This window comes from Dama dama, chromosome 24 (assembly GCF_033118175.1).
Source record: "Dama dama isolate Ldn47 chromosome 24, ASM3311817v1, whole genome shotgun sequence".
Taxonomy (NCBI): Eukaryota; Metazoa; Chordata; class Mammalia; order Artiodactyla; family Cervidae; genus Dama; species Dama dama.
This window is the reverse complement of record NC_083704.1, coordinates 49336861-49362988: the sequence shown is the minus strand read 5'-3', so window position 1 is coordinate 49362988 and position 26128 is coordinate 49336861. Positions and strand designations below refer to the sequence as shown.

The 26128-nt window shown below is 38.7% G+C and overlaps 1 protein-coding gene across 1 annotated transcript in view; it reads right to left on the bottom strand.

Annotated features, from left to right (window-relative positions):
• The window catches only part of ERC2 (ELKS/RAB6-interacting/CAST family member 2), a 988080-nt gene that overhangs the window by 513070 nt on the left and 448882 nt on the right, over positions 1-26128 (bottom strand). Inside the window, exons 8-9 of the mRNA XM_061129191.1 lie at positions 11675-11812; positions 3492-3632 (exon numbers count right to left, since the gene is read on the bottom strand). Coding sequence (XP_060985174.1) covers positions 3492-3632; positions 11675-11812 — 279 coding nt within the window. The remainder of the gene's footprint in view (positions 1-3491; positions 3633-11674; positions 11813-26128) is intronic.

Here is a 26128-nt window from a genome sequence, read left to right as displayed (position 1 = left end):
ACTTCCACAGAAATAACAAAGGACCTTATGATCCTGGTGGCTCAGATGGCAAAGAAACTGCCTGCAATGTGGAAGACCTGGGTTCGATCCCTGGATTGGGAAGATCCCCTGGAGGCGGGCATGGCAACCCACTCCAGTATTCTTGCCTGGAGAATCCCTTGGACAGAGGAACCTGGTGGGCTACAGTCGATGGGGTTACAAAGAGTCGGACAAGACCGAGCAACTAAGCACCATATAATCCACATACTTTGTCATGGTGAAAACTATGATAACCCCAACTAAATTATAAGCTCCATGCTAGTAAAAATTGCTTGCCTTTATAAATTTTAAACTGCCAGGTGTAATATTAATAACTCTATGTGTCAACTTAGCTAGGCCATAGTCTCCAGTTACTCAAACACTAATCTAAGTGTTATTGTAGAGATATTTTGAAGATGTGACTAACATCTACAATGAATTCACTTTAAGTAAAGGATATTATTCTTCATAATCTGGGTGGGCCTGATCCTATCAGCTGAAAGGTCTTAAAAGCAGAACTAGGTTTCCTTCAGACAGAAGAAATTCCTCCTGTGGACTGAAGCATTAGCTCCTGTCTGAGAGTTTCTAGCCCACCCTGCCTGATGGCCTTCTGTGTGAATTCTGGACTTCCTTAGCCAGCCCCCATAACTATGTAAGTCAATTCCTTGCAATAAATTTCTTAATATGATTAAATTTCTTAATGCAGCTCTGTTTTTCTGATGGAAGCTTGACTGACATACTAAGCCCAGTGGCAGCCACATTATTATACAGGAACAATAAACGTGTGCAGAAATGCCTGTCTGAAATTCATACAATGTAACCAGTGTTTACAAAATTATTTTCATTTAAAGTTTACACTCTACCAAGTCATCAAAATCTCTTTTCAACTAGAAGCACATATAAACATACATATTGCTTTTAGGGTACAAACACAGGAATAACATTTGCAATCCGTAAAGAAAGCGGTAAATGAGACAGAAGCTTCAGTGCCTTTCTTTCATACTAACTATAGAACTACAGACTCTGCAGCTTTTATAGTCTTTATATATCAAAGAATGATAATCTTATCAAAGAAATAACCTCTTCTCTAAAAACCAGTGAACTTAAATTTTAGAGAACATAAATTTTGCTTCTAAGCTTCCACTAAATTTCCTATTACTGATCAATTCTTTCCTTCTTGGACTCCTAATTTAGACAGTACTTTAATCTGTTTCAGGTCAGTTCAGTCACTCAGTCATATCCGACTCTTTGCAACCCCATGGACTGCAGCACACCAGGCTTCCCTGTCCATCATCAACTCCCGGAGCTTACTCAAACTCATGTCCATCGAGTTGATGATGCGATCCAACCATCTCATCCTCTGTTGCCCGATTCTCCTCCTGCCTTCAATCTTTCTCAACATCAGGGTCTTTTCAAATAAGTCAGTTCTTCGCATTAGATGGCCAAAGTATTGGAGTTTCAGCTTTAGCATCAGTCTTTCCAATGAATATTCAGGACTGATTTCCTTTAGGATGGACTGGTTAGATCTCCTTGCAGTCCAAGGGACTCTCAAGAGTTTTCTACAACACCACAGTTCTAAAGCATCAATTCTTCGGTGCTTAGCTCTCTTTATAGTCCAATTCTCACATCCATACATGACTACTGGAAAAATCATATCTTTGACTAGACGGACCTTTGTTGGCAAAGTAATGTCTCTGCTTTTTAATATAGTGTCTGGGTTGGTGGTAGCTTTTCTCCCAAGGAGCAAGCGTCTTTTAATTTCATGGCTGCAGTCACCATTTCCACTCTCCTCTTTCACTTTCATCAAGAGGCTCTTTAGTTCTTCTTTGCTTTCTGCCATAAGGGTAGTGTCGTCCTCATACCTGAGGTTATTGATATTTCTTCCAGCAATCTTGATTCCAGCTTGTGCTTTATCCAGCCCGGCATTTCACATGATGTACTCTGTATATAAGTTAAATAAGCCGGGTGACAAGATACAGCCTTGATGTACTCCTTTTCCAATTTAGAACCAGTCTGTTGTTTTATGCCCCATTCTGTTACTTCTTGACCTGCATACGGGTATCCCAGGAGGCAGGTCAGGTGGTCTGGTATTCCCATCTCTTGAAGAATTTTCCACAGTTTGTCGTGATCTACATGGTAAAAGGCTTTGGCATAGTCAATAAACAGCAGTAGATGTTTTTCTGGAACTCTCTTGCTTTTTCAATGATCCAATGGATGTTGGTAATTTGATCTCTGGTTCCTCTGCCTTTTCTAAATCCAGCTTGAACATCTGGAAGTTCACAGTTCACGTACTGTTGAAGCCTGGCTTGGATAATTTTAAGCACTACTTTGCTAGCATGTGAAATGAGTTCAATTGTGTGGTAGTTTGAGCATGCTTTGGCATTGCCTTTCTTTGGGACTGGAATGAAAACTGACCTTTTCTGGTCCTGTGGCCACTGCTGAGTTTTCCATATTTGCTGGCATATTGAGTGCAGCACTTTTGCAGCATCATATTTTAGGATTTGAAATAGCTCAAGTAGAATTCCATCACCTCCACTAGCTTTGTTCATGGTAGCGCTTCCTAAGGCCCACTTGACTTCATATCAGGTTTAAACTTACCAAAATCCAAGGGCTGAAGTGACACTCTGGAGCTGGGAAATTAGCAACTATGCTGGGATACAATCCAACAGGGCAAAAGAACAAACGTGTCATAAAGGAGATAAACATGTTCTGCAGACAAAATGAAGTGTCCAATTGTGGACTACGGCATATATCTCAAGGTTTTGGAGACTGAAGAAAAGAATGTGCACGTTACTGCTTCTCACACTTCACCAAAGCACTGCTAAGTAAACTGAAGGGGTTATAGGTATCCCTCAGTACATGGATACTTTTCATAACCGCCACACAAGAAATTTCTTTAAAGCAGGTTGTTTTACATTATAAATGCAGATGAGATTTGTATTCTGTATCCATGTTTGCACTAGCATTAAAATACTGTTTCAGACTGAGCAGCCAAAACCTTTTCCTATGGGCCCAGCATGGTACCACATCTCCTAACCTGGGGGTATCGACTGATTCATTTGAGAACTGTAGATGAATACATAGCACCCAACACAAGGGTTAGTACCTAATAGGCCCTCAGTAAATTGAAGCTATTGTTATTATTGTCAGTGCTTTTGTTGTTCTTGTTATCTTAAACAAGAGATCATGAGATCCTCCAAGCCATGTGAATATGGCAAGACAGCAAGAAAACTTTCAAGGAATTACATTATATGTGGTTATTACAGTACAGAAGATATGCACAGAGCATCACCGGAAGAAGGGAGTTACAGTAAATACTGTTCTGTAAGTTCAGAGAGCTTTATAAAGCAAAGGTAACTAGATCCCCCAAGTCTTCACACAGTCCCTCAAACTAAGTCTCTAGTCTGTCTCAGCTACATGGATACGGGTTCATGAGGACTATTCATGTGGTTCACTTGTTTTTCCAGACTCACCTCTTTTTCAGTCAGTTCAGCTTGTAAAGCATTGACCTTCTCTTTCAGGTCTTTGTTTTCTTTTCGGAATGATTCTATCTCTTCTAGTCTTTCCCGATCATCTCTCTCCCTTTGTTCTTTCAAACGCTCAATTATTCTTTCCTGTGAGGCAAATGCCCAATTAAAGAAAAAAACAGTGAGATTCTATCAGTGTGCGTGCCAAGGCATGCTACAGGATGAAATAAGAAGCAATACACATAAGACATGCTCCTATGTGTATTGGACTCAACATACACAAGGTATTCAAAATTGGGTTTGTGAAGAGAGGTTGTGTAGAACAGTATTTGGGAAAGACAGTCAACCACAGCTTTCAGCTTGTTAATCAAAGTTAGTACCACAGGGTTAACATGGACCTCAATGCTCAAGTTCATGGTGGCACCAGGAATTTCCAAGAGCAATTCCAGAAGATATGAGGTTCAGGTACCAAAACCCAAAGCCTTGTATAAGGAAAGGGAAGACACAGAACCAAACTCTTGGATTAACCCTCTTTGCTTGGCTTTCCCATCTGATGTCAAATAACCTTCCATGATTTCTGAAGACTCTTTTTGTGAGAAAGAGGATCAAAGAGGGGCAGGACCCAGACCCTCAAGGACGTAAGGCTGAACTCACAGTGAGAACTTGATATAAAATAAGGATTAAGTTCATTATGTAAGTGATTTTCCAATGTATCTGGAGGTGTTTATTTACTTCCATGTTTTTTTCAACGATTTCTTGGCCATCAGTAGAGACTCAAAAACATTGCTAGAGTTTCTTAGAGCTATCTGAGGTACTGTCTCCTGGGCTACAGTCCTCATTTCGCTACAAATAATACTTAACTCATGACTCTCAAAGGGAGAAAAGAAAAGAAAAGAAAACACTTAGAATTTGAGCAAAGTTCAGACAGTTTTCTTTAGCAAGAGGTCACTACTGCTAGGCACTATGATACCTTCTCACCCAGTCCTCATCACACCTGTACGATCTGAACCAGGACTACTGGTAACAGAGTGGTGGGGAGGAAAGGCAGGCTGAGAGAGGCCAGTTGACCCACCCAAGGTGACCCAGCTCAGAAACAGAAGGCCCACCCTGACACCCAGGGCTGCCTGAGTCTTAGCCACGTGCAAGAGAACACACAGCCACAAACACAAGCCATTCAAGGAGATGTGAGTACCTGAGTGCCCTTGAGTTTTATGTCTCAATAAAAACATTACTCTGGTAGATATATTTTCAAAAAGGATGAAATCTTTCTGATATCAAAATAAGAACCTTTTTTTTTTTTTTTTTTAAGGAAAATTCTGCTCAGGTAAAATCTGAGTTAGGCTTCTGAAACTTGTGTCAAATTACCCAACACCTCTTTGGATTTTCTTCTAGATGGTTATGTTAAAAAATTTTGGTGCTAAAATGCTTCTTAAGAATATTCTGAAATTCCCTGGTGGTCCAGTGGTTAAGGATCTGCCTGCCAATGCAGGGGACACGGGTTTGATCCCTGATCCAGGAAGCTCCCATGTGCTATGAGGCAACTAAGCCCATATACCACAACTACTGAAGCCCACTCACCCTAGAACCCATGCTCTGCAACAAGAGAAGCCACCACAGTGAGAAGCATGTGCATCGCAACTAAAGCAATCTCCAATCACTGCAACTAGAGAAAGCCCATGTGCAGCAATGAAGACACACCACAGCCAAAAACTAATATTAAATTTAAAAAAAGCATATTGTTATTTATATTCTTATAAGTATACAGTACAAGACAAAGCCTGATACATAAGACAACTATAATTATAAAATACACAGTTTTTAAAAATACAGTGTTTAATGTAGAGGGAAGTTAGTTTGAACATTTAGCCTATGATTTAAGATCCCCCAGGGAAGTACTTAGGCTTTCCTGGTGGCTGAGACGGTAAAGAATCTGCCTACAATGCAGGAGACCTGGGTTCGATCCCAGGATTGGAAAGATCCCCTGGAGAAGGGAATGATAACCCACTCCAGTGCTCTTGCCTGGAGAATCCCCATGGACAGAGGGGCCTGGTGGGCTACAGTTCATAGTGTCACAAAGAGTTGGACACGACTGAGTGACTTAGCACAGCATGGCACGGCACAGGGAAGCAACTGTTCTAACTCAATGACAATGATTTACATGTCTAATGCTTTCAAGGGGGAGAAAAATATCACTGTTGTTTTTAATTATTTAAAAATACCTTAAAATGAAATGTATTATTACAACAGTGTGGGTTGAAATGGCATAAATGATCCTATTAATTATCTGTATTTGTTTCTTCTTGATTTCATTACTGTCCTATTTTACTCATCTGTGCTATGGGGGAGTGGATGACTACGTGATCAACGGAAGGAGGAAACGGCCTCAGCACACAGTAAATCTCTCAAGGACTTTTAACAATTTCAGCAATTGAGCCCACACTGCCTTTGGCCTGCACTTACTGTCAAAGCCTCACAACTGGTCACCCAGTGAGCAGACCCTCTCCATCTGGTCACTTCCACCCCATAGTGTTGGAGTGACATTTTTAAAGCCCCAAACTGACCATGTGGTGGTGGCTTAGTCACTAAGTCCTGTCCAACACATGTAACCTCAAGGACTGTGGCCCACCAGGCTCCTTGGTCCATGGGATTTCCTAGGCAAGAATACTGGAGTGAGTTACAATTTCCCCCTCCAGGGGATCTTCCCAACCCAGGGATCAAACCTGGGTCTCCTTTACTGACTGAGTCACAAGGGAAGCCCTGACCAAACTGGCCATGTCAACTCATTATTTAGAAACTTTCCCAGGAATCACTCTGGCCAGAACACGTGGCATTTATTCCCACTAGACACGCTTATTGCATGATCACTCTCTCAGCCTAGCTTTCCAAAGGGCAACACTCAAATCTTACAATTCTCTTAACTCAGGCCTGAGCAAATTGCCTGGCATACAACAGGCAATTAAAAAGGCTGAGGGAAGGAACAAGAATTCAAATTAGGGGTCATCCTGTCTTCAAAAGAAGGGAAATAAAATTAAGTATGCATGTTAACATCCAGAAGGTGTCAGGGTCATTTGGAAATGAGGTTGATCTGCTTTAAGCACTTGTACTATTGACTGGGCATTGATGACAAAGCAAATCAGCAAGAAGTTTAATGTTTTTAAGTGTTATTGATGATTCAATACTACAAAATATTTCTCTGTCAATCACAAAACTAATTTAACCGTCAGCTGCGCAGGGCCAGATGTCAAAAATATGTGTTAAAAGGCCCTAATATGCCATGATCTACTTGATTAACAGCTAACTTGCAGAAATTCCAACAATGTGTTCTTGTTTTAGTCTTATTTGCATTGGCAAGTGTTCCTTATGCACCCATCTGGCTGTGCACAGGTCTAATCTACTTGCGCTTTATCACTGGATGGGAACTGCACAGCAATGGCCTCCAGCTCTGCTATCTGGCTGTCTCAACTGCTTATCTGCCATGTGGCTTTATAAATACTGGGGGCTCCATGAGCTTCTGTGTGTCAGTCCTGGAGCTAAGTCATACTCAATCTTAACTCACTAAGGGGCATTATTATTTTTTTTTTTTTTTTACACACTGCATATCTGAATAAGTTCTGGGAAATTAAAAGGAATAATACATTCCCTGGGATGAATTAATAATAATCCAAGTGAAAAGGTGACTAGTGCCTAATGGGTTCTATTCATCAGCCAAAAGACAGCAAAAAATTAAATATTCTTATAAGTCCATGATTTCCAATTAATCGTTTTCTTTTTTTGCACCATGTCTTGCTGCAGAGGATCTATCAATTTATACTGTGGATAAAAATGGAACTTGTGAGGGAAAGGTCACTGGAAGAGATTGTACTGTCAAACACAAAGACCAGAACATTTGAGTGTTAGTCCCATTCCATCACCCATGAGCTGAGCAGCCTTGGGATAACCCAGGGGAGGCAACTAAGTCCCAACCAAGGGCCAGCTTAGGGTACAAGTGGCTTCCCAGAGGGCTGTGTTGAGAAGTTAACGTGCCATGGTTGATTAATGACTTCTACCCAGGGCCCAGAATAGACACTGGACCAGAATAAAACAGTGCTGCACAGGTCCCAAATTTTCTTTTCTGGGCATGTCATTTCACCTCACTGAACCCAATTCCCATCTTTAAAATGAAAGAGCATGGATTTACTGTTTCTCAAAGTATGGCCTTCCAAACATTTGCATCAGAATCATTGGGCATCCTTGTTAAATCAAAGATTCCTGGGCCCCACGGCAGAGCAGAGAATCAGAATCACTAGGATATGGGACCCAGGGAACTATATTTTAAGAAGTTTTCTTGATTAGTGGTCCCCAACATTTTTGGCAGGGACCAGTTTCATGGAAGACAATTTTTCCACGTACTGAGGCGGGGGTGGGGGCGATGGTTTCAGGATGATTCAAGCTCATTACATTTACTGTGCACTTTATTTCTATTATTATATCAGCTCCACCTCAGATCATCAGGCATTAGATCCCAGAGGTTGGGGACCCCTGCTCTAGAAGACAAGATTATTTTGGATACATATAGAAGTGTGATATCCACTGGAATATAAACACTTAAAAATAAATCTACTATTCTTTATCCCCTGACAGGGAAATTTTCCAGTTCCTATCAAACTGCTTTGTCCTTTTTTCAAATACATTGATGCTCTTATTTTTGGCACCTTTTGAAAATTCCCTCTGTGTTTGCATTTATTCTTAATCAGGTAAAAGGCTAAAAGTTAGATGCATATAGGGTTTGGAAACCAATAGCTCACTGACCAAAGCTGCCCCACAGAGCTATTTTGTTCAACTTGAGCATCAATATTTTAAAATCTGAACTCGAACATTTTGAGGTAAGTCAACAATGCTCCAGCTTGTCATAGTCACCAGCAGTCCGAACTGCTTAACACCAAACCCACTTTGCTCATTTTTTTTTTTTTTTGCTCCTTCACTCATTTTTGCTCCTTCCTGACCCTACATGGCATCTGAGTTCTCAACTCCTCATGTACAGTTCAGTACAGATTTCATATGCCTAAGACTGTGGATCAACAAACTGAATAATTATTGTCAAGGTAATTCCAAAAGATAGTGGAATTCAGAGGTCAGCTAGTTTAAATGTATGTTTTGAAGATAAGGTACTGAGAGGAAAACAGATTTGCCCCACGTGATGCAATTATCAAGTAGTGGGGACAGTCTGAGGGGGTCAGACTCCCATAGACCCCCAGATTTCCTTCCTTGGCCTCCCTTAAATCTCAGAGGAAGTGCGTAAGTAAAAGGAGTAGTTTCAGATTCAATAATTGCTTTGGGACTTAAAATAGAATAAATCAAATCTCAGTAGGGGGAAAAAGGATAAAATCCTGCCAAGAATTCATGATATGGAAAAGTATATGGTGTAAGTTTATTTCTGTATATTTGGAGAAAGAAATCAAGGGTACAAATGGACTGACATCATGTCACTGAAAGACTGCAGAAGGGATACATAATCATTCACAGTTTTTGAAACAACATTCTTCCATTCAAATTTTATAAACAAAATTACTACTAGAAAGTTTTGATACTAAATTCTTGAAGATTGTAAAAAGAATATTTTCCCTGAAAAATCATCTTATTCTTATTTTTCCAAATAAAATCTCATCTTTTATAATTTAAAGTTGTAATCTTACAATTTTAATAGGAACATTAAAACTACCTAGCCATTGAACTCCGGCTGCTTGTTTACGTTCTGTGTGTTTGGCATAGAGCAGTGATTCTTAGGTTAGAGTGTACATCACAGTCACCCAGAGAGTGTGATGAAGTGCAGAGTTCTCGGCTCTACTCGAGGCTCTGATTCAGGAGGTATACATGAGGCCTGATAATTATACTTTTGACAGACATCTCCTGGTGATTCTGATGTAGACGTCAGATAAAACTTCTTTAAGATTCACCGACTTCTGGAATCAGGGGGCTATTCAATTCCCCCATACTACAAATGGGCAATTTGAGGCCCAGGGAGTGAGAGTTATTTGTCAAGGTCACCCAGGTAGTGGCAGAGCTGAGACTGGCTCCTAGGCCACCATCCACTAGACCTCATTACCTCATGGTTTATGATAACAGGGAAAATAGTAGGAAACAATGCTGTTATTACAGTGTGAAATCCAAAACAAAACAGACAACAAAAGATACCACCAGTACCTCTTGCATTTGTGGGAAATCCTACAAAGTGCTACAGAATAAGAAATGATAAGAAAGACACAGAAAAACAGCATAATGGGGTCTACTTACATACTTTAAAACTTAAGATTTTTCTTTGCTTCAAAGTTTGAAAATAATCATGTCAATAACATGGACCTACTTAAAGACTGCATTGATTCATGATATGTCCAACCAAAAATAAGCTGTCTTTCTTCAGAATCCTTGCAAACTTTACCTCATCTGCTCTTGGGTACTGATTCTTCGACACTTAGGAAGTGATGGGGGATATTAACATGCAGATTCAACTCCAAGGCCTACTGGTGCCCAGCCCAGCACACAACACACCCACAGTGGGGAGGAGTACAAAAGTGCCCAGAGAATGAAGGAACTAACTAGGATAGAATGAAATGGACCAGAAATTATTTTAGGAATCAGTAAACATCAGAATGACCTATTTGCCTAATAGATTTCCTTCATTCTTTTGGTCAAAGAAATCCTTTTAAACATCAGTCAGAACTAAGACTTCCAAATGGCTTCCTACCCCCTTCAGAGTGAAAGTCAAAGTTTTTCATCCTTTCTCACAAGGCCCTTCAAGGAATACTCCCTTTCCACCCACCGCTCCCCCTCTGCTCTTGATTCCCTCCAGTACATTCTCCCTCCAGAAGTGTTCATGGCCCATCCCTCTTTCCTCAGGTCTTTCCTTATATGCCCCCTTCTTAGTGAGCCCTGACCTGGTCATTCCACACCAGCGTTCCCTGAACCCTCCCTTTGCTTCCTTCTATAGAAAGTATTACTCTCTGAAGTCTCCCGTGTTTTATTTGTTTATTTTCTATGTCTCTTCAGTCCCATTAGAATCTAACCTCCGTGACAGCCAGGATTTTCACCACTTCTTTTCTCTGCTGGATCCCTGGAGCCCACAAAAGTGCCTGTCATGTGGTGGTGGCTCACTCCATCAACACCCAGGATAGTGCACTAGGCACTGGGGGAAGGTGAGCCAACACACACGAGTAACACATGTACAGGTATGCTTGGGCTTGGAGTCTAGCAGATAAAACCAATTAATCACATTAAAACAGAAAAATGAACAATTAAGATTGTTACAAGAGCTCTGGGAAATTCATGGTATTCATGAAAACATGGTAGAGGATTTTACCTAAGAGGCTTCCCCAAGGAAGTGATTGATAATAATAACAGTTATAAATTAATATGCACCTATTATCCTAAACATGTTCCATATATTAAAGCATTTTCTCCTCAATGTAATCCACTAAAGTAGGTACTATTATTATCCTCATTTACAAATGAGGAAACTGAGAAAGTGAGAGGTTAAATAACTTATCCACAGTATTAACTGTCAGACCTAAGATTTGAAACCTACAAGTCTGGCTCCAATATCCACAATCTTGACTCTGTGCAATACAGCTTCTCAGGTCTCAGAAGAAGAAGAATTAAATCTGCAGGGAATAAAGAACATTCCAGGCTCAACAATAACAGGTGCAAAGGGTCTGAGGCAGGAGGAAATAATGGTGCACTTAAGAATCTAGAAGGTCAGCAATGGCTAGAGCACAAAGTCTGAGGGAAGACAGATAGGGATAAGGCTGGAAAAGGAGGAAGGAAAAATGAATGGAAGGGATGGAAGGAGGGAGGAAGGTAGAGGAAGCAGGCAGAGAAGTGGCTAATCAGGTGAGAGCCAGAGAACATGACAGGATGGACCCTAAGGCCAAGGTTAAAGATTTCAGTTTCCATCATCCTAAAAACAATGGCAAGGCAGTGGAGGTTTTTAAGCAGTGCCAAGGGTGAAGTGATCAAGTATGATTTCAAAAAGATGCCAATGGCTTCAGCATGCTGAGTCTACTGCTGAAGATTACATGGGAAGGGAAGGCCCGGCTGGTACTAGGGTTGGTGTGAGTACACGGAGAAAAACAAGCACATTCAAATGCATTTGGACCATTTACTCCCAACCATATTTCCCTGAACCATACCACAGCTAATGTTTAGTCCAAGCTCACCTTCTCTGACAAAGCCTCCTCGAGAGTCGCCAGCGCAGTGTCTGTGTTACTGGAATCAGTCTGCAAGGACTTCACTCTGTCTTTCAGATTGGTCAGTTGCTTGTCTTTATCCCTAAGTTGTTCTTGTAAATTCTCAATCTGAAAGTAAAAATCACCATATTTAATACACAGTTCATTACATATCCAGTACAGTGGATCTATGGGGGAAAAAACAAAAAAAGACCCAAGATTTTTTTTTTTTTTTTTTTTTTAAGGCTTATTATTTTTATTACCCCTTTTTTTTTTTTTTTTTTATATGAATCAGCCATGGATTTACATGTATTCCCAATCCCAATCCCCCCTCCCACCTCCCTCTCCACCCGATTCCTCTGGGTCTTCCCAGTGCACCAGGCCCGAGCACTTGTCTCGTGCATCCCACCTGGGCTGGTGATCTGTTTCACCATAGATAGTACACATGCTGTTCTTTTCAAATATCCCACCCTCACATTCTCCCACAAAGTTCAAAAGTCTGTTCTGTGTTTCTGTGTCTCTTTTTCTGTTCTGCATATAGGGTTATCGTTATCACCTTTCTAAATTCCATATACATGTGTCAGTATGCTGTAATGTTCTTTATCTTTCTGGCTTACTTCACTCTGTATAATGGGCTCCAGCTTCATCCATCTCATTAGAACTGGTTCAAATGAATTCTTTTTAATGGCTGAGTAATATTCCATGGTGTATATGTACCACAGCTTCCTTATCCATTCATCTGCTGATGGGCATCTAGGTTGCTTCCATGTCCTGGCTATTATAAACAGTGCTGCGATGAACATTGGGGTGCACGTGTCTCTTTCAGATCTGGTTTCCTCAGTGTGTATGCCCAGAAGTGGGATTGCTGGGTCATATGGCAGTTCTATTTCCAGTTTTTTAAGAAATCTCCACACTGTTTTCCATAGCGGCTGTACTAGTTTGCATTCCCACCAACAGTGTAAGAGGGTTCCCTTTTCTCCACACCCTCTCCAGCATTTATTGCTTGTAGACTTTTGGATAGCAGCCATCCTGACTGGCGTGTAATGGTACCTCATTGTGGTTTTGATTTGCATTTCTCTAATAATGAGTGATGTTGAGCATCTTTTCATGTGTTTGTTAGCCATCTGTATGTCTTCTTTGGAGAAATGTCTGTTTAGTTCTTTGGCCCATTTTTTGATTGGGTCATTTATTTTTCTGGAATTGAGCTGCAGGAGTTGCTTGTATATTTTTGAGATTAATCCTTTGTCTGTTGCTTCATTTGCTATTATTTTCTCCCAATCTGAGGGCTGTCTTTTCACCTTACTTATAGTTTCCTTTGTAGTGCAAAAGCTTTTAAGTTTCATTAGGTCCCATTTGTTTAGTTTTGCTTTTATTTCCAATATTCTGGGAGGTGGGTCATAGAGGATCTTGCTTTGATTTATGTCGGAGAGTGTTTTGCCTATGTTCTCCTCTAGGAGTTTTATAGTTTCTGGTCTTACATTTAGATCTTTAATCCATTTTGAGTTTATTTTTGTGTATGGTGTTAGAAAGTGTTCTAGTTTCATTCTTTTACAAGTGGTTGACCAGTTTTCCCAGCACCACTTGTTAAAGAGGTTGTCTTTTTTCCATTGTATATCCTTGCCTCCTTTGTCAAAAATAAGGTGTCCATAGGTTCGTGGATTTATCTCTGGGCTTTCTATTCTGTTCCATTGATCTATATTTCTGTCTTTGTGCCAGTACCATACTGTCTTGATGACTGTGGCTTTGTAGTAGAGTCTGAAGTCAGGCAGGTTGATTCCTCCAGTTCCATTCTTCTTTCTCAATGAGGCCACCATCACCCTAATTCCAAAACCAGACAAAGATGCCACAAAAAAAGAAAACTACAGGCCAATATCACTGATGAACATAGATGCAAAAATCCTTAACAAAATTCTAGCAAACAGAATCCAACAACATATTAAAAAAATCATACACCATGACCAAGTGGGCTTTATCCCAGGAATGCAAGGATTCTTTAATATCCGCAAATCAATCAATGTAATACACCACATTAACAAATTGAAAGATAAAAACCATATGATTATCTCAATAGATGCAGAGAAAGCCTTTGACAAAATTCAACACTCATTTATGATTAAAACTCTCCAAAAAGCAGGAATAGAAGGAACATACCTCAACATAATAAAAGCTATATATGACAAACCCACAGCAAGCATCACCCTCAATGGTGAAAAATTGAAGGCATTTCCCCTGAAATCAGGAACAAGACAAGGGTCCCCACTCTCACCACTACTATTCAACATAGTGTTGGAAGTTTTGGCCATGGCAATCAGAGCAGAAAAAGAAGTAAAAGGAATCCAGATAGGAAAAGAAGAAGTGAAACTCTCACTGTTTGCAGATGACATGATCCTCTACATAGAAAACCCTAAAGACTCTACCAGAAAATTACTAGAGCTAATCAATGAATATAGTAAAGTTGCAGGATATAAAATTAACACACAGAAATCCCTTGCATTCCTATATACTAACAATGAAAAAACAGACAGAGAAATTAAGGAAACAATACCATTCACCATTGCAACAAAAAGAATAAAATACTTAGGAGTATATCTACCTAAAGAAACAAAGGACCTATACATAGAAAACTATAAAACACTGATGAAAGAAATCAAAGAGGACACAAACAGATGGAGAAACATACCGTGTTCATGGATTGGAAGAATTAATATTGTCAAAATGGCTATTCTACCCAAAGCAGTCTATAGATTCAATGCAATCCCTATCAAGCTACCAACGGTATTTTTCACAGAACTAGACCAAAGAATTTCACAATTTGTATGGAAATACAAAAAACCTCGAATAGCCAAAGACCCAAGATTATGGAACTTGTTGGTATTAGGAGGTTACACTGTTTAGAATCAAGGCCATTTTGACGAGACCGTCTTTCTTCCATGTAATTCAATTTTGTGTTTAAACGGCAATAGAGATGAGCAGAATATCTCCTTCTATGCAAATGCAAGCCCTTCAGACATATAAGCACTATTATTTCTATTTCTATCCCTTTCACTAGCCCTTTAAGTCTTGTGTCCACAAACCTAATCTTGGGGCAGTGAATCAGAGAAACATATATGCAGAATCCATTCAATGAACAGACACATCCTGGGTGAGCACTGAGCACCGTATCAGTATATGGCAGAACCCATGCAGTCATCCACTCACTCCTTTATTCAGCATTAGACTTCGTGCGATATGCCCAATGCTGCCAAGTGGCTGTTTCAAAGTAACCACATGAAAAGCCAAGTAGGTTATCACCAGTAGACTGTTAATGGGAAGAACTTGTGATATAAATCAAATGTAACAAGTACTAAACACTCCATTTGGCAAGTAAGTCGTGTGCTGGCAACCAACCAGCCACTTTTATCCACTATCTGCAGCCTGAAATAAACACACCAAATAGCCGATTATAACGCCTGCTCAGGAGCAACAGCAAGGACTTTCTCTTGGGCATTGCATACATTATCATTCATGTTTTTATTCTCTGCTTTCAAACCATGTATTTCTTATCTAAGGATTAAAAAAAAGTCCCACTGTACAAACAATTTATTCATATTAAGGGTTTTAAAATGACAAGGAAAAAAAGCAGTACAACTCTAAGATAAGTCCATTCAAAATATTTGTATTCTGCACGCAGGCTTTCTCAGGAAATCATTCCAAATGCATGTTTCACAATGTGCAACTCAAACAAATTTGGGGATTACTTGACTCATGTAGCATGAATCTGGAATGGCAACACAAATAATGACCAGAGTAGAAGCAATAATGAGGAGGAGGCAGCGTGACAGCGAAGGTGGCAGCAAGAGCAGCATCATAAAAGCTCTGAATGCAAAGATAATGACCCTGCTGACCCTCAACCTGAGGACAGAAGATGTGAATAATTTTTCAAATGGCTAAAATGGATGTGGGCTAATGGAGATGGACTTTTCCTACTTCCATTCTTCCCACTTTTCTTTGCTTCCTCCTTTTTTTATTCACTCCCCTTCTCCTCATTCTTCTTCTTCCCCTTTTTGTCAATGTACTTTTTTAAATGTTTTTCTGCCTTGAGACAGACATCCTGGTTTAGATGAAATAACTAACCTTTTACTTCATCAAAATGCACTGTGTTCCTATTCAGATACCACTGTGAGAATTCGCTGTCCCTCCATGGAAAACACAGGAATTCAAAAGGTATAATCATCTGCCGTCAAAACAAAGGCTCCCTCCACTCCAGACAAGTGTTCATGCGATTACAGGACACCATAAGCAAATATACGAGTGACCAAAAACATGGGTGATTACATGTCAGAATGACAGTCGCTCTATATAATTCAGCAGCTGAGAGGATAACCCTTGCGAGAGACTGTGTGTTATTATTTTTGAGTACACTCACATCCACATCTGTGTCCACATATGTGTGCAAATCCATGGCAGCTCCAAGCAAACTGATTAAGTTCTCCAGTCTGGAAGACAATGGGACACAGTGCCCTGGATAAAGGAGAGACTGTCTCTCAGGGCATCAGCCTTGGGGCAACAGCACCACAGATTTCAAAGGACTTCAGGCACTGGAAATAGAGGCTAAAGAAGACTGCTGTGAGCCTGTGTGAGACTCTCTGGGGCCTTCTCAATTACTGGGGAGATTAAGGATATGGAGGGTCAGTGGTCCAAGGAGTATGCAGGTAGGAGATAAGAGCTGGAGAAATGTGGGCTGGTGAGACCTGGAGACACAGGAGCAACACAGCTACTGATCTCACATCTAAGAACTCAGCAGAAGAGCCAGTTATTTCACAGACAAGACTGAAAAACAGATCTGGAAATGGAGACATGTACAGAGCAAGGGATACACCACTTTAAAAATGTTGCACAAAGATCGCCAAGAATGATTCTTAATAAAGACAAAGTACAGACTAGGGTGGGGAACATAGCCTGTAGTGTAAATAAAAAATAAAACTACAAATAGATACATATATGCAACCAAAAGTACATTTTTTTTCTGGAAAAAAATGACAAGAAATTTTAACTGTGTTTAACTTTGGGGAAAAGGTCCAGAGTGCAAAAGGGTGGAAGTGAGCTTCTGTTTCTCATTTTCTTATATTTCTGTAGTGTTTTGTTTGAACTTTCTAACCATGTAAGTTTTATGCATTTTTAATGCCGATCAACATTATCTGGATGGAGAGATTATGAGTCATTTTCAATTTACATTTATATATAAAAATTTAAACCATTATGCTAGTATTTAAAATCATATTTCATGCTATTGATAACTAAGTAGAAAAGGATTGAAGAGGAAAAAGAGTAGAATGCAAAATCATATGATGTTTGTATGTAAAAAGAAAAAAATTTGGTATAGAAATATAGATATATGTAATTCATTAAAATATTATTTGGTATATTTGATTTTACAATTCTTCTTTATACTTTCCTACATCTGTCAGCTTGCTTTTCTTGAATATAACAGAATAAAAGATATTTAAGATCAACTACAAAATATCAGAATGATTCTTTGAATATGTTTTGAACAATAAGTTTGTACTTTTTATTATAAAAGGACTCATTGTAGGAGGAAATTTTTGTTTTTATTGTTCACTTGCTAAGTCATATCCAACTCTTTATTTCTTTGTTATTCTAAGAAAGGAGGACTCAATTCTTAAAATTAGGAAATGGGATAAATGTAAATTCTGTATCTTTCAAAAAATTATTTTGCAGCTTTCTAATGTTCATAAATCATTAACAACAAACATTTACAAAAAAAAAAAGGTGCAAATTTTTCTTCAAAGGGTGAGGTTATATAGGTTCAAATAGCAGGCAGTGGAAAACAAGCAAATTGAAAACTAGGATTAGGATGGGGAGGTCTGGGAATGGAGAGAGAGGATTTTGTGAGAAATTGCACAGGCTACAAAAAATGGAATCCACCTAAGCAACATAGTCAACTCTTTGGTCACTGTGACTTGATAAAATAAGAGATGGACCTGAGCACAGGGCTGTCCTTGCCTTTGAATTAAGCCACCTTTTCATCAGAGCTGGACAACTCAGAAGGAGACAGCCTTGCTGCAGTGGTACCTGTACCTCCCAGAGCAGACCACTGGAGAGGAGGTATGGGTCAGGGAGAGCTCAGGTCCTGGGGGTCACTGGGCAGCCCTGATCATAATGACTTCAAGCTGACTACTGAAAACTCAGCTCTGCCAAGTTCAAGGAGGGTCAATGCCCAGAGGGAGATTTTTGTTGAGTGTTCACACAAATGTGGTCCCCAGTGGGCATTGTCACTGACTGAACAGCAGCATCCTTCTTGACTCCACATTTGTTCCCCCTCCCATTTGGTCTCCAAATTTCAGCACATCACCTTCCTACAATGCAGATCTCACTGAATGACTTTTTTCCTTAGAACTCTTCAACTGTTCCCTCATTGACTCTAGATAAAACCCAAACTGCCTGACGTCATAGAAGAGGCCCCTCATGGGAAGGCTCACTGGTCTTCCACCATCCCCCAGCCTTGACTAAACTCTCCCACGTCCTCCCAGCACTAGCTTCTTCATAGCCTCTCATCTTTGCCTTCATTTTTTCTGCTTGGGAAATTCTTCTCATCTTTTTTTTTTTTTTTTTTTAACCAAGTTCTATTCAAACATTTAGATATCAACATATTCCTTAACCCCTCCAGGAAGCCTTCTTTTCATAACACCCACTCTGGCCCAGGCTAAGTCCCCTACTTTTCACACACTTTTCAAATTGCCTCTTTACTTGTCTCTTTACAATGTGACTGTGAGTTCCATTAAGAATTCTGTCATACTCACTCTGTATTTCTGGACACAACACCCAACTGTGTTAGCAATAACGTGTTATTTACTTACTGAATGAATAAAAGAAGGAAGGAAGGAACCCTAAAGAGAATGTCTTGTGTGAAAGGAATAGACCAGACCAGGTGATAGCTGAGTCCCTTCAGCTCTTAGATCCTACAAAGAAGAAATTAAAAGCATGAAGAAGCACTATATACAGTCAGAATACTTTACATATGCTGAGGAATCTTTATGCTTTCAAATATTACACAAATATTACACAAAGTTATTTTTTTTTTGGCTGTTTCTTTATAGAGCTGTGAAATTAGTTACTAAAAAACATTTTCTTTTCTCCATATCACATATCACTATAATTTCTGTTATCCACATCTAAGGTATCAGTCAAACCTTTTAGCTAAATCAGTAAGAACATCTCAGGCTGGTTTAAGTATAAACAAATGGCCAGGAATACTGGAGAACCAGGGTTAGAGAAAATAATACAGAACAGAGCCCAAAGTTTTGATGCAACTGGCCTGGTGCAGACCCTGTTGCCCCAGCTGCAGCATACCAAAAACTGAGACTTATAGCACAAATACAGCTTCACCAGTGAAGTCATCAGGTCCATCATTTCATCTAGGTGATCAATTTGTTAGCATACAATTGTTTATAGTACTTACTTATAAACCCTTATAATCCTTTATGTTTCTATAGAATTGGTAGGAATATCTCCACTTTCTCATCTTAGTAATTAAATTTTTCATTTTTTTTCTTAATCCACCTAGTTAAAGGTTTGTCAATTTTGTTGAGCTTTTCAAAGAACCAAATTTTGATTTCATTGATTTTCTCTCATCATTTTTCTAGTCTTTCGTTTATCTCTGTTCTATTCTTTGTTTTCTTCCTTATGCTAGGTTTGAATTTAGTTTTCCTTTTTTAGTTTCTTAATCTGTAAAGTTAAGTTGTTGATTTGAGATTTTTTTTCTTAATGCAAGCATTTATAGCTATATTTTTCACCCTTAGTATTGCTTTCACTGCATCCCATAAGTTTTGGTATGTTGTGTTTTTATTTTCATTCACACAAATATTCTAATTTCCCTTCTGATTTCTGTTTTGATCCATTGGCTGCTTGAGTGTGTTGTTTAATTTTCACACATTTGTGACTTTTTTAGTTTTCCTTCTATTACTGATATCTAACTTCTCCTGTAGTAGAAAAAAAAAAAAAAACAATTTGCATGATATCATCTATCTTTTTAAATCTACTGACATTTAATTTACAGCCCAACAAATGTTCTATCCTGAAAAATGTCCTTCATACATCTGAAAACAATGTATGTGCTATTGTTGAGTATTCTGAACATGACTTGTTAGATCTCATTGGTTTATTGTGTTAAGTCTTCTATTTCCCTACTTATACTCTCTCTAGTTGTTCTATTATTGAGAGTAGAATATTGACGTCTCCAACTACTATTGCAAAACTGCCTTATATATAATGATGGTCTGTCATTAGGTACATAAATATTTATAATTGTCGTATCTTCTTGTACTGAAACTTTTATTAATTTATAATGCCTTTCTCTGTTTCTATTTGAATTTAAAGTCTATTTTGACTGATGTTAGTATTAACTACCCTGGCTCTCTCTCAGTCACTATTTGGATGAACATATTTTTCCACCACTATTTGTGTTTTTGGATCTAAAGTAAAGCTTTTGTAGACAGCATATACTTACTTGGATCATGCTTTTTTTCTTTTTCTCCCTTAATCTATTCTGTCAATCTCTATCTTTCCATTGAAAAGTTTAGTCATTTGCAATTGAAGTAATTACTGGAAAGGAAGGACATATTCTGTCATTTTGCTATTTGTTTCCTGTATATGTTATATACTTTAAAACATCTTTGTCCCTCATTTCCTGCATGATTGTCTTCTTTTGTGCTTAGTTGCTTCTTGTAGTGAAATGGTCACATTCTTTTATTTTCTTTTGGGTATATTCTATAAAAATTTTCTTTGTAGTTATCATGGGAATTACATTTACCATCCAAAGTTACAACACTTAATTTGAATTTATACCAGCATAACTTCAATAACATACAAAAGGAGAGCTTTTTTTTACACTTTTGTCCCCAACCCTTACAGTTGTCAATATCAGAAAATTATATCTTTATAGATTGTGTGCCTAAAAACATAAACAGTTCTTGTAAATGCAATGGTCTCTTAAATTATATAGAAAACAAAACATTGGAATGTGTGAAATTTTAATGTGGATCTCTGATGCAATTATTTTTACAAGGTCAAAAATTTAAATAAAAATAAACTTTCCAAAGTGCTCACAGTGCAGGTAAAAAAAAAAAAAGAAAGAAAAAAAAAAAACAACTTTCATTTTATAAAAAAGTTAGTTAGGTACTGGGTACAACAGCATTATTCCAAGAACCTACATTCTCAACTTGCCTCTACTTCTGAGCAACATCACTGTCATCATTAGGGTCTGGATGAAGACTAAGGGAATCTGTTTATGAAGTTGTTGTTCAGACAGAGCTACAGAAGTCTGTCCTCAGTCTAAACGCTGCACTGGAATTTCTAACCTATGTAGCACTGTGTTCCCGAGGCAAACCATTCAACATCACAGTAATCCAAGTCTATGCTTCAAACATGGATGCCAAAGAATCTGAAGTTGACCAGTGCTATGAACACCTATAAGACCTTCTAGAATTAACACCAAAAAAGATATCCATTGCATCATAGGGGACTGGAATGCAAAAGCAGGCAGTCAAGAGATACCAGGAATAATAGGCAGGTTTGGTCTTGGAGCACAAAATGAATCAGGGCAAAGGCTAAGAGAGTTTTGTTAAGAAAACGTTCTGGTCACAGCAAACACACTTTTCTAAAAACCCAAGAGATGACTCTACACATGGACATCACCAAATGATCAATATTAAAATCAGATTGATTATGTCTGATTATATGAAAGAGGAGAGTAAAAAAGTTGGCTTAAAACTCAACATTCAGAAAACTAAGATTATGGCATCCAGTTCCATCACTACATGGCAAATAGATGGGGAAACTATGGAAACAATGTTATTTTGGGGGGCTCCAAAATCACTACAGATGGTGACTGCAGCCATGAAATTAAAAGACGCTTGCTTCTTGGGAGAAAAGTTATGACCAACTTAGACAACATATTAAAAAGCAGAGACATTATGTTGCCAAAAAAGGTCCGTCTAGTCAAAGCTATGGTTTTTCCAGCAGTCATATATAGATGTGAGAGTTGGACTATAAAGAAAGCAGAGCATTGAAGAATTGAGGCTTTTGAACCATGGTGTTGGAGAAGACTCTTGAGAGTCCCTTAGACTGCAAGAAGATCCAACCAATCAATCCTAAAGGAAATCAGTTCTGAATATTCATTGCAAGGACTGATGCTGAAGCTGAAACTCCATTACTTTGGCCACCTGATGCAAAGAATTGAATCACTGGAAAAGACCCTGATGCTAGGAAAGTGGGAGGAGAATGGGACGACAGAGGATGAGATGGTTGGATGGCATCACCAACACGATGGACATGAGTTTGAGCAGGCTCCAAGAGTTGGTGATGGACAGGGAGGCCTGGCGTGCTGCAGTTCATGGAGTCACAAAGAGTCAGACAGGATTGAGTGACTGAACTGAACTGGATTATGTCCTTTGCAGTCGAAGATGGAAAGCTCTATACAGTCAGTAAAAACAAGACCAGGAGCTGACTGTGGCTCAAGTCATGAGCTCCACATTGCAAAATTCAGGCTTAAATTGAAAACCACTAGGCCTTTCAGGTATAACCTAAATCAAATACCTTATAATTATACAGGGGAGTGATGAATAGACTCAAGGGATTAGATCTGGCAGAGTGCCTGAAGAGCTATGGATGAAGGTTTCTAACATTTTACAGGAGGCAGTGACCAAAATCATCCCAAAGGAAAAGAAATGCAAGAAGGCAGAGTGGTTGTCTAATAAGGCTTTACAAGTTTCTGAGGAAAGAAGAGAACTGAAAGGCAAAGGAGAAAAGGAAAGATATACCCATCTGAATGCAGAGTTCCAAAGAATAGCAAGTAGATAAGAAAGTCTTCTTAAGTGAACAATGCAAAGATATAGAGGAAAACAACAGAATGGGAAAGACTAGAGATCTCTTCAAGAAAATTGGCAATATCAAGGGAATATTTCATGCAAGGATGCACATGATCAAGGAGAGAAACAGTAAGGACCTAACAGAAGCAGAGGAGATTAAGAACAGATGGCAAGAATACACAGAAGAATTGTACAGAAAAGTTCTTAATGACTCAGATAACCGTGATGGTGTGATCACTCATCTAGATCCAGACATCCTGGAGTGTAAAGTCAAGTGGGCCTTAGGAAGCATCACAGGAACAAAGTTAGTGGAGGTGATGGAATTCCAGCTGAGCTATTTAAAATCCTAAAAGATGATGCTGTTAGAGTGCTGTACTCAATATGACAGGAAATTTGGAAAACTCAGCAGTGGCCACAGGACTGGAAAAGGTCAGTTTTCATTCCAAAGCAAAGCCAAAGAATCTTCAAACTACAGTACAATTGCACTAATTTCACATGCCAGTGAAGTTATGCTTAAAATCCTTCAAGCGAGGATTCAATGGTACTGGAACCAAGAAATTCCAGATATACAAGCTGGGTTTAGAAAAGGCAGAGGAACCAGAGACCAAACTGCCAGCATTCATTGGATTATGGAGAAAGCAAGGTAATTACAAAAAAAAAAAACATATTTATGTCTGCTTCACTGAATATGCTAAAGCCTTTGATTGTGTTGATCACAACAAATTGTGGAAAAGTCTTAAAGAGATGGGAATACCAGACCACCTTACCTCTCTCCTGGGAAACCTGTACACAGGTCCAGAAGCAACAGTTAGAACCAGAAAGTGGAACAATCGACTGGTTCAAAATTAGGAAAGGAATAAGACAAGGGCTCTATACTGTCAGCCTGCTTATTTTAACTTACATGCAGAGTACGTCATAAAAAATGCCAGGCTAGATGAATCACAAGCTAAGATCAAGATCGACGGGAGAAATATTAAAAACTTCAGATATGAAGATGACACCACTCTAAAAGCAGAAAGTAAAGAGAAACTAAGAATCTCTTAAGAGTGAAAGAGGAGAGTGATGAAGCTCACTTGAAAGTCAACATTTAAAAAACTAAGATCATGGAATCCAATGCTGTCACTTCATGGCAAATAGAGGAGGGGAAAGTAGAAGCAGTGACAGGTTTTATTTTGTTGGGCTCCAAAATCACTGAACCCATGAAATTACAAGATGCTTAACAAAGGTCTATATATTCAAAGTTATGGGTTCTCTAGTAATCATGTACAGATGTGATAGTTGGACCATAAAGAACACTGAATGACAAAGAATTGATGCTTTCAAACTGTGGTGCTGGAGAAGACTCTTGAGAGTCCTGTGGATAGTGAGGAGATCAAACCAGTCCATCCTAAAGGAAAGTAAGCCTGAATATTCATTGGAAGGACTGATGCTGAAGCTTCAATGCTTTGGTCACCTGATGCAAAGAGTTGACTCATTGGAAAAGACCCTGATACTGAGAAAGACTGAGGGCAGGAGGAGAAGGGGGCAGCAAAGGATGGGATGGTTAGATAGAATCATCAACTCAATGGACACAAATCTGAGCAAACTCCAGGAGATAGTGAAGGACAAGGGAGCCTGGTGTGCTGCAGTCCACAGGGTCTCAAAGAGTCAGACATGGCTTAGTAACTGAACAACAAGCAATGACATGATGATGATAATAATAAAAATATATATTGATGATGATACTGGTCAGGCAGTATTCTAAATGCCTAAATGCTTTTTTGTGACATTTAATAAGATGATTGAGGTTTCCATGAAGTTGTAAAACATAATATGAAGAGATCCCTTACATTCTTTGTCCAGCTTTCTCTAATGGTAACATCTACCATAATAACTACAGTACAATATTACAACCAGGAAATTGACCTTGATATAACCCACTGAACTCACTCAGATGTCACCAGTTTTATGTGTGCTCACTCGAGTGTGTATGCGCGCTTAGTTCTATGAAATTGTATCATGACCACCACCAAAGTGAAGTTACAGAAAAATTCCAAGACCACAAAGATTGCATGTTTATAATTGCAATCACTTATCTCTTGCATTTGTCCTTATCCCTAACACCTGGCAATCACAAATCTAGTCTCCATTTCCATAATTTTGTCATTTCACAAACGTTACCTAAGCGTAGTCATCAAGTACATAACCTTTGACATTGGTTTTTTCCACTCAGTATGATTCTCTGAGGATCCAGCCAAGTTGTTACGTTTACCAATAATTTATTCCTTTTATTGAGAAGTAGTATTCCATGGTAAGGATACACCAGTTTGCTTAACCATTCACCTATCGAAGGACATTGGGTTGTTTCCAGTTTTTAGCTATTACAAATAGTCAACTACGAACACTCATGTACTAGTTTTTCCTATGAACATAAGGTTTCATTTCACTGGGATAAATGCTGCCTGGGTACAACTGCTGGGTCACATGAGAATTGTAATTTAGCTGTATAAGAAACAGACAAACTGTTTTCCAGAGTAGCTGCACCATTTCACAGTCCCACCAGCAACTGTATGAATGATCTGATTTCTCTACATTTCCTCCAACTTTTGCTGTTGATATTTTTTTATTTTAGTAATTCTGATAAAGATAGAGCAAAAACTTGCTGCAGTTTTATTTTGCATTGCCTAGTAGTTAATGATTTTAAACACTTTTTCATCTGCTTATTTGCTACCTGTAGTCTTCAGTAAAAGTCTGTTTAGGTCTTTTGCCCATTTCTTAACTGGACTGGTTTTGGTTCTACTGTTGACTTTTTTAGAGTTTTTATATATTCTAGATGAAAATCCCTTATCAGATATATGGCCTACAATTATTTTCTCCCACTCTGTAGCTTGTCTTTTCATCCTCTTAACAAGACCTTTCACATAACAGAAAGTCTACTTTATCATTTTTTCTTTTTATATAGTTCATGAAAGGAAAGGGAAGTCGCTCAGTCATTCCTGGCTCTTTGCGACCCTATGGACAGTAGCCTGCACCAAGCTCCTCCGTCCATGGGATTTTCTGGGCAAGAATACTGGAGTTCATGCCTTTAATGTAAATACTATGAACTTATTACCTAGCCCTAGATTCTTACAATTTTATCCTACAACTTTTCTCTTAGATTTATAGTTTATGTTTTACATTTAAGTCTGTGGTCTGCTTTGAGTAGATTTTGCATAAGCTGTGAGATTTAGGTTGATGTTTATTTTTATTATCTATGGATGTGCAATTGATCCCATAAAGTTTTTTTTTTTAAAAAAAAAAGACTGTCCTTCCTCCATTGCAATGTTTTTGCACCTCTACACAGTATCAGTTAGGCATATCTGTGAGGGTATATTTCTGGGTTCTCCATTCTGTTCCATCAATTTATTGTCTCTGTGTCTCCAATAATACAACACTGTTGTGATTACTATACCTATATATTTTTTTAATTCAAGAAAAAGTGAAGTTCTTTTTTTTTTTTTTCATTTATTTATATTAGTTGGAGGCTAATTACTTTACAATATTGTAGTGGTTTTTGCCATACATTGACATGAATCAGCCATGGGTTTACATGTGTTCCCCA